General features: G+C 39.5%; 1 protein-coding gene across 1 annotated transcript; it reads left to right on the top strand.

The window, feature by feature from the left end:
- Positions 1-2,243: 2,243 nt before the first annotated feature.
- Positions 2,244-18,226, top strand: LOC125426374 (alpha-1-antitrypsin-like). The gene is made up of 4 exons (XM_048484630.1): positions 2,244-2,841; positions 4,539-4,809; positions 14,392-14,539; positions 18,014-18,226. The coding sequence occupies exons 1-4, from the start codon at positions 2,244-2,246 to the stop codon at positions 18,215-18,217; spliced, it is 1,221 nt and encodes a 406-aa protein (XP_048340587.1). The 3' UTR covers positions 18,218-18,226.
- The last annotated feature ends 569 nt before the right edge of the window (positions 18,227-18,795 follow it).

Below are 18,795 nucleotides of genomic sequence, written 5' to 3'. Positions count from 1 at the left end.
ATCTTCCTTTCCAGCCAGGGGGGTGCCTAGCTGCGAGATTCTATTTGCAATACTAAATTCTTGGTTTTTGGGTATTCATTCATTTTTGTGTATTCATTCATTAGTAGGCACTTCCTAGGGGGTATGACTTCCCATCTGCTGAATATACTCCAATAAGAGGGTATAAAATATGAGTCACAACAGAACTGGAAGTTGTACCTTTGTCTGTCACCTGTGTTGCTCTCTGATATCCCTCTTAAGAGTTTCAGAGATAGGCGTTGAGAACCTCCCAGCCCCACTATACAAACTGTAGAGACTAGCTAAAAATCCAATCAATAATTCCTTGAATCTGATAAATGATCAATATTTGCTCAGCTTAATGGGTAATAAAGAACACTGGCCATTTTATAAATAAGCTGGATAAGTGGTTAAGGAAGGACAGGTGAAATGTGACGCGTTTCTGCAGAAGACTGTGAGTATGATCTACATTGTTCTAAAGTTTGATCTACCAGTATTCCAACTTCTTGATATGCCATGCTTTCTGCAAAATACTTCAATTCTGCTTGTCGGCTTTGGTGATTAAAACAAATGACTAGATCCATCTAAATATAAAGCTGAATTTATTTCTGTTAGGCTGAATTCATTGTTTTAGTATGTATTCATCAAAGTTTGGGGATAGAATATTTCAAAGCAGGGCAGCACAGAAATCTCTCCCACATTGAGTAAACTGTAGGTGCTGCAAAAGGTGGGACAACATAGGACATTTGGGTACAATATAAAAATTATACCATAAAATCATTTAGCCAAGTCAAACAATGGGAATTCTTTCTGCTGTGCAGAAAAACCAGACATTCTTATCCAAAACAGTCCTTTATGTCTTCATAGAATACAGAATATTTTTTCAGTTGAATGCAGGACTGAATACCTAAAACTCACCCCATGTGGAACAATTCAAATCCTATTAAAAACTATGGCAGAATTAAATGGATTCTATGTTGTGTTCATCAGGCACAAACTTCTGAAAGAAAAGAACACTGAATCTGCCTGAAGGAAAAAGGGAATGCTCTGCAAATGAACCTCATCATTATTATAAAACATTTCTATTCTTTTTAATTTTTCAAATATTATCTAACATTCTTTTGTTTAAAAAATAAACTAATTGTCTAAAGTAAATGGTAAATGATTCCAAATTTGGACTTTAATACTTAGAATGTTTTGATAATTTCAAAAATAAAACTCTGTTGGGTATCAAACCTTAAGCCAATAAACGGACTCTGTGTTGTTGATCAGTAGCGCTTATTGATGAGGCAACGAAGCACCAAAGATTAGCAAAGCCAGTTCTGACAAACCTGGCCTTTGCTATGTCCTTTATCCCACTGCAAGTCCCCTCTCCCACTTTCCAAACAATTTGTGAAAAACAGTCCCTGGAGCAAAGGCACCACAAAGTTGGCGGTAGATAGTAAGAGAAAGCCACTTGGCTTCCTGCCCCCACGAGATAATGGACAAAGCTCTGTCTCTCATGGGACCACAGTGTCAGGGGGAAGCCTAGTTATCTACAAAGCATATGAAACCATAAAGTGAAGATCAAGGAAAGAATGCCCCAGAGGGCAGTGCTAACAGATAGCAGGCTGGTTACAAATATCTTTTAGCAGTATCGATTTGTAGCTTTAAGTCATTACATTAAGGTGGGAATGCATCTCAATCACATAGATACAATTCCCCTGACAAACTCAAATAACATTTTAGATATTTTTGTATCAATTTTTTTTTGCAGTACACAGTTAACTGAAATTTACTGATTGTCACTTCACCACCAGTTCCAATGAAGTTCATCATTTGCTTCTTACTATTAACTGGTCTTCAAGGCCTTTGTCATCAGCTCCCAGGACATCATGAGGAACCGGAGCAGAGTGGAGATAAAAACCCAGCTGAACCTCAGCATCAGCCTCCAGCAGAAGGGCAGGGGACTGAAACAACTAGCTTCAAAAAGATAGTCATACCAAGTGCAGAATATGCATTCAGGTTGCACAAACTGTTAACTGGTCTTCAAAGCCTTTGTCATCACATCCCAGAATTTCATGAGGAACCGGAGCACAGTGGAGATAAAAACCCACTTGAACCTCAGCATCAGCCTTCAGCAGAAAGACAAGGAATCGAACCAAATGGCTCCAAAAAGATAGTCATACCAAATGCAGAATATGCAGTCAGATTGCAGAAACTGTTAACTGATCTTCAAGCCCTTTGTCATCAGCTCCCAGGACATCATGAGGAACAGGAGCACAGTGGAGATAAAAAAACTACTTGAACCTCAGCATCAGCCTCCAGCAGAAGGACAAGGAACTGAACCAAAGCACTTCAAAAAGATAGTCATACTAAATGCAGAATTTGCATTCAGATTATACAAACTCATTGCTTCAGATCCATCTCTCCAAAATGTCATTTTCTCTCCTTTGGGCATCTCCTCAGTCTTTTCTATGCTGATGCTTGGAGCTAAAAATGAAACCCATCGTCAGCTTTTCAATGGACTTGCTTTCAACCTCTCAGATGCTGAAGAGAATGAGATCCATGGAGCATTTAACCAAGTCATCCACACACTTAACCAACCCAATAATATCACACAGATGAATATTGGGAATGCTTTGTTCATAGAAGAGTCCTTGCAATTGGAGCCCAAATTTCTGAACAATGTCAAAACCCTGTATGAAGCGGATGGCCTTCCAATTAGCTTCAGAAACACCACAGCAGCAGAAAACAAGATAAACGATTATGTAAAGAACAAAACCAATGGAAAAATCCCTCAAGCAATCCAAGGACTAGATGAAAACGATGTAATGGTACTTCTAGACTATGTCTTATCTAAAGGTAAATAAAGGTGATTGGTAATAAGTATTGATGGCAGAATTTCAGCATCATAACTGAGAACTGTTGAGAATTCTTGGGGTGACTTGTATTTTACCACTTCTTCCTCCAGCAGGGGCGTACCTAGGCAAACTGGAACCCTGGGCAAACCCTGAGTTTGATGCCCCCCCCCCATGGGCGGCCACTTGCTCCCACCGTGACCAAACAATGATTTTTTTCCCCACCAGGTCATTTCAAAGTCACCATAACATTATAGAACATGCCCCAACTCACAAATCTGAACATAACAATGGTCCATGCCACACAGCAGAAATATTTTTTGAAAACACTTTCAAGGTGCTTTCAAAATGTTTTATTACTGCTATGAAAACATTTTATGGTGTTGTATCTAGTCCCCCCAATTGGGAAAAACAGCATCACTTTCAATGTTATTTCAACTGGGGACCCCAGATTCTCCCTGTAAGGTGAATTTAAATGAAGAATCTGGGCTCCCTAGTTCAAACAAGTAATGCTGGAATCCACTCCCAAACAGCATCATTTTCAGTGGTGTTTAAACTAGGGAGCCCAGATTCTCCTTTTAAATCCATCTTAAAGGAAAAATCTGGGGTCCCCAGTTTAAACAACATTGAAAGTGATGCTTTTAGGGGGTGGATTCTCCCCCACCCTGAAACAGCATCACTTTCAATGTTTAAACTGGGGACCTCAGATTCTCCTATTAAATCCATGCCAAAGGGGGTGGATTTAATAATTATAATAATAACCTTTATTAGGCATTGAGAGAATAAAAGAAAGAAAGAAAACCAGCATTGACAGCGAGGGGGTGGATTTAAAAGGAGAATCTGGGGAAATTTAGGGGGTGCCTGCAGTCAGGGGTGCAATTATTAAGATAGCAGGACCAAAATTTCAGAGTATCTTCGTGAGCCCCTATTGATGATACCACCCAGGTTTGGTGAAGATTGGTTCAGGGAGTCCAAAGTTATGGATCCTCAAAGGTGTAGCCCCCATCTCCTATTAGCTCCCTTTGGAAACAATGGGGGATGGGGCACTCCCTTTGGTAAAGTTATGGACTCCCAAAGTTATGGACTCACCAAACTTGGACGATATCATCAGGAGAGTCTCCCCAAAATCCCTGAAATTTTGGTGCTGCTAGCCTAAAAACTTCACCCTCTGCAGGCCACAAATGGAAAAAAACACTGAAAATACAAAAAAATCCCACAAACTAACCTGCATTTTTGGTGCCCGCCACAAGGGGGCACCCTGGGCAACTGTCCACTTTGCCCAATGGGAGGAATGCCTCTGTCCTCCAGCCTTTAAAGCCTTCCTCTGGTAATGAAAGTGGCTGTACCACTGAGGATGAGCCATTTACCTCATTTGAAGAATTCACCTCAAATGAAAGCTCCTTAGGCTATTGGAAGGCTTCAAATATTGCTGAACAGACTGGAGACAAACTTTTGGATGGAAAGTTGAGTTAATGTGCATGTGTCCTCAAGCATTCCACTGCTTTGCCTAGTAGTTGGGTTTTTTTTGGGGGGGGAGCTGCTCAGCTAGCTTACACAAAACCTTTACTTTAACAGAAGATCTTAAGAATAGAATTCCGTTTAGTGTTGTCTTACAATTAAGCCGGCAGCTAGTCTACAATAATGTGCATATATGTGAATCAGCATTTACCATATTTAATGAACCCTTCTTCTTATCCTTAGCACGTTGGAGAAATCCTTTTCACCCTATATTTACTAAGGAAACAGATTTCTTTGTGGATGCAAACACAACAGTGAAGGTCAACATGGTGTACCAAAAAGGTGACTATGATTTTCTTCACGATGAAGACTTGTCTTGTTGGGTGGTCAGAGTGCCTTACGACGAAGATTACGCTGCATGGTTTATTCTGCCGGACATGGGAAAACTGAAGGCTGTGGAGAATGCTTTGTCAAGACAAGTTTTTATGAAATGGATTGCATCGATCAAAACTGAGTAAGTTTCTTTTGTGTGCTATTTTAAGAAGGGCCGCAGTATTGTTAACACATCAGTACAGGATAAGTAAAAGCATTTGTTTTAAAACCACACTAGATCTTTCATTGCATGATCCACATAATTGGCTAAACTTGTAGAAATTTAATGTAACCAGCACAAATTTCCTTCTCTTTTCTGGTAATATTCCAGATATACAATCAATCTCTCGACTAGAATAGAATAGAATAGAATAGAATCTTTATTGGCCAAGTGTGATTGGACACACAAGGAATTTGTCTCCGGTGCATATGCTCTCAGTGACTAGGCACAGTTCTGGGAGTTTACAGCATTTGACATGCAGTGAAATGTCATATTACACTATTGACAGCTGACATGTTTACTCAGAAGTAAGGCTCAAAGACAAAGGCTCAAAGCGCACGCTCTTTGGTAAACGTGCATAGTCTTGCAGGGCTAAGGCTCCTTACGCACATGCAGAATAATGCACTTTCAATCCACAATTGTTTGCAAGTGGATTTTGCCATTCTGCACAGTAAAATCCAGATGCGAAGTGCATTGAAAGTGGATTGAAAGTGCAGTATTCTGCGTGTGCAGAAAGTCACACAGAAGCAATAAAGACTTGCAGTCACCAGGGCTGTGCCAAAGATAATAATGCAAGGCAGATGCTCTGCCACGTACTGCTCTCCAAGGGACTTTGCAGCCTCTGAACTCTCTAGCCTTTTGTCCTGCCTAGTTATGCAAAGGTATTTTTGACTTTCCTTAAGAACATTCAACCTTGCCACAACCTGGAACCAACATGGGAAGCCAATTGGTTCTTTTCCAGTTTTCCTCAACCAAACCAAAGACGTCTGTGAATTATTTTATTTATTTATTATTTATTGTTTGAATTTATAAACTGCCCAATCCCCAAGGGGCTCTGGGCGGTGTACAACACTATGTATGCAAGACATAACAAGGGTCACGATAGTGACCAAATACACTAAAATCCATTAAAACAATTAAAACCATTTAAGCAGCGGACAGAAACAATAACAATAGTAATGATGGTGATGGCGTCCCATAGCCCAATTCCTTTAAACTGCCCCCAAAAAGAGAGGGAGCAGCCACACACTTCCTTAAAATAGCAATAAATATACAAATAAAGTATAAAATAGTGAACAAAAGCCCAAGGAGCGAAGCAAAGGAGGGGGACAGGGGGCGCGCACCTCAGCGACTGGACACTCCAAAGGCCCGGCGGAACAACTCAGTCTTACAGGCCCTGCGGAATTCCCCAAGGTCCCGCAGGGCCCGGACAGCTGGAGGGAGAGTGTTCCACCAGGCCGGAGCCAGGGCCGTAAAGGTCCTGGCTCGTGTGGAGGCCAGCCACATCATTGAGGGGCCAGGAACCACCAGCAAATTGGCCTCTGCCGAACGCAGAGGCCGAGTAGGAGTATATGGGGTAATGCGGTCTCTCAGGTACCAGACGCAGTTGCTGCTCGGGGTGAGGAGGAGTGAAACCAGCAGATGCCACCCCAATAAGGTGGAAGGGGACGGGGAGCCATGCTAGGAAAGCGCTAGCGTCACCGGAAGAAGGGAGGGGAGACTTTAAAGGAGCTCACCCTCCTTTGTGCCGGGCCATGTGCTTGCTGGCTGACGATTTGCCCACCCACCTCTCCCTACTTTTCTATGTTAATACATGCTTATTTTGTCATAGCCTAGATTCTTGGCGGTTTGGCGCATGGGTATGGCTCTGGAAGGGCAAGGGCAAGGGGGCTAGGGAGCTACGCCTTCCCTTTGGGAACGGCAACAGCGGCAAGAGGCGACCGACCCTGCCGGACCGGGCCTAAGGGGAACATCTCTGGCCAGGAAGTGACACACCCACATGGCTCTCAGACCCGTGGGGGTCGAATGACAGCATCATCATGACCCATTCTCTCTTCGGAGCATCACAGCGAGGAAAGGTAAGAAAAAAAACTGGAGGCGGCTCCATACGGAGCTGCCTCTGCGGCCCGCAGAGGTGATGGTCACAGCTCGGGCAGGAGAATCGCGCCTTGCAAACAAGCACAAGAATTTTTATTCACAAACATCAGAGGGGGTAAGGGGGCAGGTAGTAAGGGGGCAAACAAAACCAAAAGAAGATACAATTACAATTTTTGATGGGATTACCAAATCCCGCTGTCAAATGTAGTCCCGTGAGATCTCGCAATGGTGCTGAAAGGAAAGCCGATAAGGTCCATTCAGAAAATCCAGGTGGGCTCGTTGCCGCACCCAGCTATCTTCTTTATCAGATGGTTGTTTCTTTCAGTTATGTCCTGAGGCTCCCGTGCCTCGTCTCTGCAACAAAGGGGGAGTTCAAATTGTCCAATGGTGGTCCCTGCATGTCTTCCAACGGCTGGGGACCTCTGGGTGCTGCCATCAGATTTGATTTGCAAATCCAAAGGGGGTCTTTGTCTTTGCTAAGGAGTCGGCTGGGTGTTGGCCTAAGCTGCGTTCCAGAGCCAACTTCCTTGTCCCTTAATATCAGCCTCTACAGGCTGCTGCTTTTACTGACAAACACAAATCTTAAAATAACATTTTTAAACTTAAACTTTAGAGAACACAGTACAATACAAACACATGAGAATCTCCTAAATTAACAATAACAAAACCTTAAGCTAACGGGAGAACCTAGTCAAACTAAAATCCTAAACAGCGGGCAAATCCTAAATCCAACTCTAAAGGGGCTTTTATCACATCCAAATGGGCATAAACAAGAGGGAAACCATATAACTTTGGCACAATCATACATATGCGCTCTTTGTGATCCTCGTGGAGGCTTCTGAACTACACCAGTCTCTGCATCTTGACATGGAACCAGTGTAGTCCGGCAATCTGATTCAGGAAAATATTTTGTTTATTTTCCTGGGCGGTAACACTGGTAATCATAGACACTTCACTTCCCTGTTCGCCTTCTTGTCATCATGAGGATTTTACATCTTTTTTTTTTAAATTTCAATTTTTATTAACAAATTTAAAGTACAATACCAGATAAAATCACTTAGTTTGTACATACAAACGAAACAACAACAAAAAAAACACTAAATATAGTTGTACATACATTCACTTTGTAGGCAAACAGGTTATTTCTTGTAATTTCTAACTTAAGTCTCCCACCATGGGGTATATGTTTGCCGAGTAAGTAATAAACTTCTCTTCATTACTATCTTATGATCTACCAAAAATGCTTACGGAAAGTGTAACCAAAAGAGTTTCACATGTATAACAATTCACAATTAATAATGTAACATTATATATTAAATTCCACCAATTTGGTTCTGTCTTTGTAGAAAAAATTGTTTTAGGGGTGTCCATATCTTTTCTCTCTTCTTTGTATCTTCGTCCTGCAAAGATAGTGCAATACAGTCCATATCCATAAGAATATAGATTTTTTCTAGCCATTCTTCTAAAGTTGGAATCTTTTTTGATTTCCAATTGGCCGCAATTAATAGCCTTGCTGCCGCCGTCAGATAGGTAATGAGTTTAGAGTGTGATTGAAGTTCTTTTATATTGTACAACCCCAGCAGGTATAACCCTGGTTCCATCTTATATTGGAAATTTAGTATTTTTTGCATTTGGTTGTGGATTTTACACCAGAATCTCTTTATTTTTTTACAATGCCACCAAGAGTGGATAAAGGTACCTGTGTCTCTTTCACACTTCCAGCAGCTTGTTGGGTAAGTACTGTTTATTTTTGCTATAGTTACTGGGGTTAAATACCACCTATGTATCATCTTGTATACATTTTCAATTATATCAGTACTTAATATAGACACGTATGCTCTCTTCCAGACTGCTTCCCACTCGCTCAAGTCAATATTTCTGTCCAGATCTTTGGCCCAATGTAGCATGGTGGTTTTCACCAGTTCTTCTTCAGTTTCTATATCTATCAAATATATATAGATCCTACTTATTAATTTTTTATTACCCTTAATTAAAATCTCGTCAAATTTGGTAAGTTTATGATGGAAACCTGTATATTTTAGGTCTTTTTGGAAACAGTCTTTGAGCTGCAGGTAGGTATACCAATTACATTCTCTTCCTTTTATTTGAATATTAGTTCTTTCTTTCAATTTAGGTTCTCCTTTATCAAATTCTAGTATTTCCTTGTATGTTGGCCATACGGTGTTCCTCGGCCAACCTTTCATATTTATAGCTTCCAGTCTTGACAACCATAGGGGTGTAGTTCTATATAGTAACCGTCTATATCTGTCCCACACTTTGATTAGTGCTTTCCTTACATAGTGTTGGTTGAATGTTCTATATTTTTTATTTTCCTCTGTTAACCAGAGTCTTTCATGCCAACTCAGAAATGGTGGCCAAGATTTTTTCAAATTTAGAGCATTAGTGTTTGTCAAATCAATCCAATCTTTTACCCAAGTTAGAATGTTCGCTACATAGTATAAGTAAATATCTGGCAACGACATTCCACCTCTTTCTTTTCTAGAGATCATTACTTTGTACTTTACTCGGGGTTTTCTCCCACCCCATATAAATTTATTAATGTCTCTTTTCCATTCTCTGAAGGGTTTTAAATTGTCTATAAATGGAATTGTTTGTAATAAATACATCAATTTAGGTATTATTACCATTTTTACTTAGAGTTTATTTTTTTCCCAAAATGGACAGGGAATTGATTTTTGTCCATTTGTTTAAGTCTTGTTTCAATTTTTTCCATAGTCGCTCATAGTTGTTCTTGTATATATCTTGATTGTTTCTTGTTAAATTGACTCCTAAATATTTAATTTCTTGAACTATTTTGCAATTTGATTTGGTTGCCAGTTGGATTTCCTCATTCTTGGTCAAATTAAATGCTAGAATCTTTGTTTTGGTTTTATTAATTGTGAAACCCGCTAAGTTACCGAATTCTTCAATTACTTGCCAAAGATGTTCAATTTTGTTTACTGGATCATCTAATATGATCAACGTATCATCTGCAAATGCCTGTATTTTGTATTCTATCCCCCCAATCTTTAAACCTTCCAATTTCTTATCTTGTCTAATGTTTTGTAGTAAGAGTTCTAATACCCAGATGAATAATTGGGGGGAAAGTGGGCATCCCTGTCTCGTACCTCTGTGTATGTTGAATTCATTTTGTGCCTCTCCATTTATTTTCAGTGTGGCTTTCTGGTCTCTATATATTAATTTAATTATATCCAAAAAGCTTCCATTTATTCCTATTTTTCCTAATACCTTTTAACCATAAATAACCAGTTAATCTTACATCGAGATGCTTTTTTCTGCATCTAAAAAATAATATAATGGAAGTTTTTTGCCTATTTAGCCTTTAAAATCCTCATAATGTATCAATAACTGTTCTAAGATTATTTTTACTATGTCTATTTGGTAGAAACCCTCTTTGTTCTTCTTTTATCCATTTTACCGATAGTTTTTTTAATCTTTCTGACATTATTGATGTTAATATTTTATAATCGATGTTTAATAGGCTAATTGGCCTGAATTTATCAACTTCTGGAATTTCATCTAATAATTTAGGGATTAATATAATATGATTTCTTTTCCAGGTATCTGGTATATCTCTGGATAGGATTATCTTGTTAAATAGTTCGGTAAGTATATTCACATTTTCTTCTTTATATGTTTTGTAGAATAATGAGGTAAAGCCATCCGGCCCTGGTGACTTGTTCAATTTTAGTTTGTTAATTGCTTGTTCAATTTCTGTCTCTGTGAATGGGCAATTTAATCCTTCTAAGTCTTCTTGAGGTATATTTATGCAGTTATGACTATCTAAATAACTATCTATCTTCTGTTCCGATGTAGCCATTCTTTGATATAGATTGGAATAATATTCATTTAATTCCTTGGCTATAAGCTTTGGATCGGATATGTTCTTCCCATCTTTTTTTATTATATTAATATTCTTTTTTTCATTTACTTCTCTTATTTTTGAAGAGAGCCATTTCCCCGATTTATTAACCTGAGCATAATTACGATATTTAATCCTTTTTAAATTTTGCATTAAAGATCTTCTAGTTTTTTCTTCTAGTTTTTCTCTTATTAATTTTATGTTTTTTTCCAGTTTTTTATTTAATGGATTTTTTTGGAATTCTAATTCTAAATTTTTAAGGTCTGTCCACAATTTTTGTTCTGTCGATTTCCAGATTTTTCTCTGTTTTATTTCTTGGCTTATATATAAGCCCCTTATAGCAGCTTTATAAGCATCCCAGGTCATGTTTGAATTGTCTATAGAATTTTTATTTAGATCCCAGAAATCTTTAATCGCTGTTTTAACTTTATTGTGATGTTCTTCCATTTTAACTAACCAATTTTTTAATTTCCAAAGTCTAGATTTTTTCTTTATACCAAAGTCTATTTCAATTGCATTGTGGTCTGACAGGAATTTTGGCAAGATTTTAGTGTCTGTGATGTGGTGAGATAACTTTCCTGTCGCCCATATCATATCCAGTCTTGAGTGGATTTTGTGTCTGTAAGAATAAAAGGTAAAGTCTCTAGAATTCCCATTTTTAAGTCTCCATACATCCTTTATTTTCACTCTTTCCACTAATTGGAAGAAAGTTTTTGGAAGAACATTGTGTCTCTTTTTTAATCTGTTTTTACTTTGTCTTGTCTCTTTTCTATCTAGTTCCGGATCTATCAAGCCATTAAAGTCTCCCATTATTAATAAGTTATCATCTGTGAATTCCAATAGTTTGTTTAATAAATTAGAATAGTAATTTGCTTTCTTACTTGTCTCTGTAGGGGCATATATACCTACTAATATCGTTTTTTCGCCTCCTATTAAGGTTTCTACTATTAAGGTTCTTCCATCATTATCTGTAAAAAGAAGTTTGGGGTTCAAATGTTCCCTTATATAGAATATAACTCCCCCTTTTTTTTCTTACTAGATGCATGAAAGACCTTCCCCAAAATGTCATTTTTGAGTAATCCCACATCTTTTTCTTGAATGTGGGATTCTTGGAGACATATTATATCGTAATTTCTTTTTTTCAGGTATTGGAACAATTCCTTCCTCTTCCTAGGGTTATTAAGACCATTAACATTGTTAGAATACAATTTACAATTCATGGTTATTTTCAATTACAACATATAACAAAGCAATAAAGTCCTATAATCACAATTAATCCACAAAAATTACTTAACCTTAGCTAATACATTCTATTTCCTAATAGGGATACAAAAAAAATAAATTAGTACAGCTTACCCGGGCCTGTGACTTTAGTTGCATAATAGATTAGCTTTATGGGTTGCCAAAAAACTCTGCGTTTCTCCACTGAATTTATGAGAACTCTTGTCTCCTGGAAAGTAAAGGTTAGACCATCTAGTAATTCCCATCTGAAGATAATTTTGTTTTTTCTTAATACTTCGACCAGAAACTGGTAGTCTTTCCTTTTGCGTAGGATGTGACTTGGAACTTCCTTTAGGACTGTCAAGTTCTGTCCCTCATATCTTAATTGATTTTTGGAATGGAAGTGAAGTATTTCATCCCTCATCGATTTTCTTACGCAGTTTATTATCACATCTCTGGGTAATTTATTATTACTAGCATATCTTGAGTTAACTCTGTATAAACAGTCGTATTCCTTATACGTTTTCTTTTCTTCCATTTTCCAAATTTCAGCCAAAATAGGTGCTAGTTTGAGGGATAGATCTTCTCCCTTTTCTTCTTTAAGTCCTCTTATGCGTAATGTTTTTTCTTTTTGTTTTAAGTCCACATCACTTAAAGAGTATTTCAAGGTGGTCCCTGTACTTGTTTCTAGGAGATTCCCCTATTTGTTGGTTCATTGTTACCCTTAGTTGGTCTTGGTTATTTTTAAGAGTCTCTTCAATTTGGCCTATGGAACTCTCCATTTGTTTAATCTGGTTAATCTCTCTTTTCATATCTTGGAGTTCCATGTCAATTTTGTTAAACCTGTCTTTAGTGTCTTTATCTAATTTGTTGAACCTTTTTTGCGCATCGGTATCAAGCTTGTCTAGTTTTTCCTTAGTATCTTTTTGAAAGGTTGTTATTAAGTCTATCAGATGTTCCATTTTTGGATCTGTAGTTGTCTTCTCTGGTGTTTTTGTTTCTATGGCTACTAGTCCATTGCCATTTATTTTCGCTTTTCTTGTGGCCATTAAAATTAATTATTGTATAATTTCTCCAATTCTAGCGTATAAGATTAAATCTTGCAATGAGACAGTAATAACAAAACTTAAAAATCTACAGTCCGTTTAGAAGTTGTCCGTTCAAATAAGGAAAGGAACGAAAAAAGAAGGGAAAAATTCCTTCAAGACAAGTCCTTTGTCCGCAACAAAACAGTGATAAATTATTCTTAAATCAACTTTTAATTTTGTACTTTGTAAAGTTGCAAGCTCACCAGTCAAAATTTTACATCTTAAGGACAAATAATTTTTTCCTTTGGGTGCTGTGTGGTTTCCGGGCTGTATGGCCGTGTTCTAGCAGCATTCTCTCCTGACGTTTCACTGCATCTGTGTCTGGCATCTTCAGAGGATTTTTCCTTTGCTCTGAGTTCTTCTCTCCCTCCTTTCTTGAAGTGACTCAGATTTATGACATGACAAACACCAGATCCAGCATTCCTCACTCAGTTTCTCACAGCTTGTGATCTCTTCACATAAATATTTTGATCTGATGACCAATCAAATCCTATTTTGATCTGATGACCAATCAAATGTCAATATACATTTATCTTATTTTAATCTCTCCCTTTAAGTTCAACTAAAATTAAGCAAACCTTCAAGAGTCTTTTTGTTTCCAAACTTTATATTAAGACTCTTGGCTTATTTTGAATTTTAAAAAATCACAGTTATTGCAGGATCCATATGTCTTTATTTCTTTCTTTGTCCATCAAGCAGACAGTCTTTATACTTCTTGTCTCCTCCAGTTCTGAGATAGCATCTTTTTGTAAATTCTCATACGATTAATATAGGTAGCAAAAATCTGGTTTGAAGCCGCTTAATTCCTTTCAGTTCCATAGTTGGGTTTAGCTAAAATGGTGGTCCCACTCCCAGGTTTCACTCAAGGGCAGAAAAAAGCATCCTCCAACACTCCCTTTTCTCAAGGAAGCCTTTAAGAGATACATGGTTGATCTCAAGTCTGTCCCTTTGACCTGGAGATGACAATCAGGCTTGAGAGGCTTCTCCAGCCTGATAAACCTTCAGGTGGGTCTCCCTGCTATCACAGAGAGCTACAATCTCCTCAACCCCACATCCAAGTCAATTTTTGTAGTTTACTAATTTCACTGATTTTGTTGCTGTATTTTGGTGCTTACACTCACTGTCTCACAGAATATATTGTAGGAAATCCAATCTTATCCTACTGTTCGTGACTTGTAAATAACATTTAAAAAAGAAGACTTGATCACTATTGCTCCACAACATTGTTCCTCAAATGAGTCTCTGATACCATTAAAAGGCAGAAAATAAAGCAATAAGCCATCAAAGAAACCAGAATACACTGGACACAACCAAATCATGAGAATAAAAGTTCTAAATTATGCTCTTTTTAATTGTATGCGTCTCGGACAATTGAAATATTTGATCCTGAACATCCGTTTTTGTGTGTTTTTCTCTTTGTTTGCTATGAACTAGTAAAATACATTTGCATATTCCGAAATTTTCCATGTCTCAATTCCATGATGTCAAAGATGTATTGCAAAGACTGGGTATGAAATATGTCTTTAGTGATGAAGCTGATCTATCTGGGATTACTGGCAAACCCAACGTGAAGGTTTCCAAAGTAAGTATGTGAATGGTTTGAAACTGAATTTGCTGCATCTTTTCCCTTTAAATGATGGTTTTTAATATGTTTCATGGAAAATATTCAGGGGTTTTTCTATAACAAATGACAAACTAACCACTCAGCACCTAATGGAAATAGCTGATTAGACAAAAGCAATAACATTTTAGAAGGAGGGGATAAAGCCAGAATGAATCAGTGTGTTGTACTTGTCTTGACCAGATCCTATGTGAAATATATAATACAACTTTTCCACACTTGCTACAGTCTCATGCAAGTCTAACTACAGTGCAGCAGTTAGAGCTCAGTCTGGCCTCTCATAGCCTGTTGCAGGATTCTTTTCAATCCTAAGGAAAGGATAGAAAGTTTGCTACCAGCTGCCCATTACAAAAATCTGCTTATTAGCCCCACTACAAATTGAAGTCCTGGGTACCCTTAAGTCTCCTGTGGCACCCAGACACACCAGCAGAGATGATTTTTCTACCCATGCTGTAGAATGAGGTGACGAAATTGCTTGGATGGCAGAATGGACAGTTAGTATCTTGAGCTTCATGTGGCAGAACCTGTGGATGATTGCTCCCTTGAGAAAAATTCCCTTCAAGGGAGATACCAACTGAGCCAGCATCTTTCTGTGTTTGCTTGCTACTTGGAGAGAAATTTTGATTCAGAGAAATATTAAGGAACTGATCTTCCACCAGCAATCTGAGTTGCAACTGTCCATTTTATTTCTAGCTCATATCACCTCTGTTAGCCACATACATACAACAGTGCTGAGTAATGCACACATACACTCATAAGTATAAGTTTCTGCCATGAAAAGGTGCTCTTTCTTTCACCCTCTCCCTCCTTTGCTCCTTTCAAAGAGAGGAGCAGGAGCCAGTGTACTCTCCTTTGCCTATTTCTCTGTAACTTATGAGGAGTCTGGCCCAGCCGCAGGTCAGCCCTTGGATCTTTCATGGGATCTGAGGAATGCCCATAAGAAGCTGCCACCACCCCAATATCTCAGCTGGGACTCATTTCCCATGTTTCTTCATCTCTAGCTTGAGGCTCTTTCCCAGCTGATTATCAGTCAGTCAACTAATCAAGAGCCAATTCACTGCCAAAAAGCAGACCAGCAGGCATTGCCTTAAAAGCACCATGTGAGTTGCTGAGAATGACTCAATTGATCCCGCCCCCCTCAGAGTTGAGAAACCATAGTTTTCCTTAAGTCCCTGGCATGCTCATTTCCACCAATTACCCTATCTAGGCAGATCCCCACCAGGCTATTCCTGAGGGACTATTGCTTCACAGGAACAAAATGTGAGAGAGCTCAGTAGGCTACAACAGAAGATGAAGATCACTGCTTGCCCCTCTCAAGAAAAGAGTATTTTAGTTTTCTTCAAGGTATGGTTGGATACAAGCCACTATCTATAATCCTTAAACAGTCACGTAAGTAGGGTTTCCAACTCCAGGTTCGGAAGTTACTGGATATTTGGGGGTGGACATTGGAGAAGACTGGATTGGGAGGGGGATGTAGTGCCAGACAGTCCATCCTCCAAAGCAGCCATTTTCTACAGCTTAACAGATTAGCTCAAATTCCAGAAGACCTCTTGGCCCTACCTGGAGGTTGACTTCTTTTGGTAATCTCTCTGGTAAGAGATACCTTAGCATTATAAGCAGAGTGCACTGAGGCAAAGCACATCAGAGCATCCCCAAGCATGCATGTGTGTGTTGGCACAAAGAAAAGTCAGAGTCATTACGTGGTTTCTAACTAATAAGAGGAGTGAGTCTTTATTAGTGAACTCCATTCAGGATAGAAAACTATCTATCTGGCTAGATTGTGATGGATGCAGTCTACATCCCTCTGCACCTCGTGTAAGATGCAGAGTGAAGGTAAGAGTGGGGGAGATGAGGAGAAGAAGCAGGAAGGAAGGAAGTCCCTAAGAGTAGCAATCTACACATCCAAGGGATAGTGTCCATATGACAGAGAAAAGGTATCAGTGTCTTGACCCACTCTAGCTATCTGACTTACTGGTAAGACCCCCTCTGTCTCTGAGGCAGGAAACAGCATACAGTCCTTCACTTCGAACAACTTCATGACCTGTACATGGGTATCATTATTTCCAAAGTATGAATGGTGGTCTGAGACAGAGGAACTGCGGGTTGCTTAACTCAAGGCTACCTGTGAATTTAAAATTGTGTTGACAGTGGATCTGGGGACATTTTGCTTTTATTTTGGTGTTTTCTGAATAGACATATTATCCCAGGGGGAAACCAGGATTATGCATACCAGAATACTTGTATCTCAGTTTCTTCCTCCGCACGGCTACCTATTAGCACGTTCAGGCCAGGAGAAAGAACTCCAGGTGATTACCAGTATGCATGGCCCTGGGTTAGTTTCATTTTCCTCGCCAACGTTTCCATGCACGCGCGAACTGTCGTGTTTTTCTGACGTTCTGATTGGCTGCAGGCGGCGAGGCAGGAAAAATATAATGGTCCGTCTCCCACGGTGTTTCCATGGGAACGGGAGGACCATGGTTTTTTTAAAAAGAACCACCAAGTTATTGTTTTTTTGTGCTCTACTTCTGTGGCTGATTTACTGTGATTTTTTGCCAATGTGGAAATCAGAGCAGGTTTCTTTTAAAAGACATAGAAGCAGGAACTGGATGAAAACTTAGCAACACAATTTTCTAAAGTACTTTGAGAAGGATCTCAAAACCTTACCTTGAGTTGAGATAAAATAAATCTTGCTTCTCCTACCCCACAGGAGAGGACAATAGGGAGGAAGGGGTAGCAGGAAAGCTGTTTCCTCCCTCTCCTCTTCTGTGCATTTCCCCTGCCACCTGCCTCTGCTCAGAGAGGCAATTGTTGGCACATCTCCACCTCCACCACCCTCAGCAGTTTGACTCATGGGGCATCCAGATCTGTGTGCCTGCCCAGCTCTGGCAGCTGAGGGCCTGCCACAATTGCCTCAGAGGCTCTCAGCATGCCTGCCACAACCTATTTCCCTTTCTCTTTGTATGGCAAATGGGGGTGAGCAGTGGTGGGATTCAAATAATTTAACAGCTGGTTGTTTACAAGCATCATTTTAACAATGGGTTCTGCCGAAGTGGTGCGAACCTGCTGAATCCCACCACTGGGGGTGGGCCAACACATGAAAATTAGTGAGAGCACATGAGAATCAGGACTTGGAAGATTCCCAAGAAGAGGTGCTGGTACTCAGTACCAGTGAATACCTTCACAGAATACTGTCACTGGTTTCTCAGCTCTCTCTCCATCTGCATGTTGTCTGCATCATGTACTTTTCTCCCCTTTTAATTCAAAGTCATACAGGTCACCCCACTTTCCTTGGTATTTCCATGGAAGAAAGGGGTCATCATATCCTCATAGATGTAGAAGCAATGCATGCTGCCCATTTCCTAGAAAGAATTTGGAAAACTATAACAAGGTCTGTGTTGCATAGATATAAAACAAAATCTTGTCTTTTCCCTTCAGGCTGTTCACAAGGCCGTGCTGGATGTTCATGAGGGAGGCACCGAGGCAGCAGCTGCCCCAGTTATGGAGTCTGAATTCGATTCTGATCAAGTCCCTCCTACTCCCACCATCAAATTTGATAGACCATTCATAATGATCAGTGGTCATAAGCCACTAAGGCACTTTACGGTCATGGCAAGAGTTATTGATCCAACTGCCAAATAAATCTTATATGAAAACCCAGAAGCATACAATTGCTCCTTTCTGGTTAATTTCCCCTTCTTTGTTGTAAACAAAAGGCAGCATTGCATTTCCCTGAGAGTCTTCCTGTATTTCCTAAATCCTTTTCTATTGTTCCAAGAGCTACCATTTTAGATGCTCTTTGCTTCTCTGCATAAGACACAGACCTCCGCCTTTCTCTATCAGAAATGAGTGTATCTTTCTGCACCAGCTGGAGACAGCAGGAAGGGCCTTCTTTCTGAAGTTCTACCGGAAAGAACAAGTGCCCTACAGAAATATGTGCTGAGATCATACAGTTTCTGAAGTCCAGACAAGGCCCCAGGAGGGTCCAGTCTGGCTTATCGCCTCAGGGGCACTTTTAATATGTACAGAACATTCTGAAACATTATGGTGTCAGGCAGTTGTTCTGAACTGGGTAGCTGCGCCCCCTACAGGCCAAAAACTGAAAAACACTAAAAATACAAAAAACCACAAACAAGGCGGCAGAGCTTCGGACATATAACAGGGGGGGGGGGAGTTGAACCCAGGAACCCACCCTCTTACCTATGACCTTGGTAAAAGTT

Source organism: Sphaerodactylus townsendi, linkage group LG02 (assembly GCF_021028975.2).
Source record: "Sphaerodactylus townsendi isolate TG3544 linkage group LG02, MPM_Stown_v2.3, whole genome shotgun sequence".
NCBI classification, from domain to species: Eukaryota; Metazoa; Chordata; class Lepidosauria; order Squamata; family Sphaerodactylidae; genus Sphaerodactylus; species Sphaerodactylus townsendi.
Note: the sequence above shows the minus strand (reverse complement) of the source record. Positions and strands in the feature narration are given on the sequence as shown.

Coding starts and splice junctions, on each gene's coding strand:
- LOC125426374 (XM_048484630.1), top strand. CDS start 2,244: ATGAGGAACAGGAGCACAGTGGAGATAAAAAAACTACTTGAACCTCAG. Junction 2,842..4,538: donor AGACTATGTCTTATCTAAAG/GTAAATAAAGGT, acceptor TCTTATCCTTAG/CACGTTGGAGAAATCCTTTT. Junction 14,540..18,013: donor CCAACGTGAAGGTTTCCAAA/GTAAGTATGTGA, acceptor TTTTCCCTTCAG/GCTGTTCACAAGGCCGTGCT.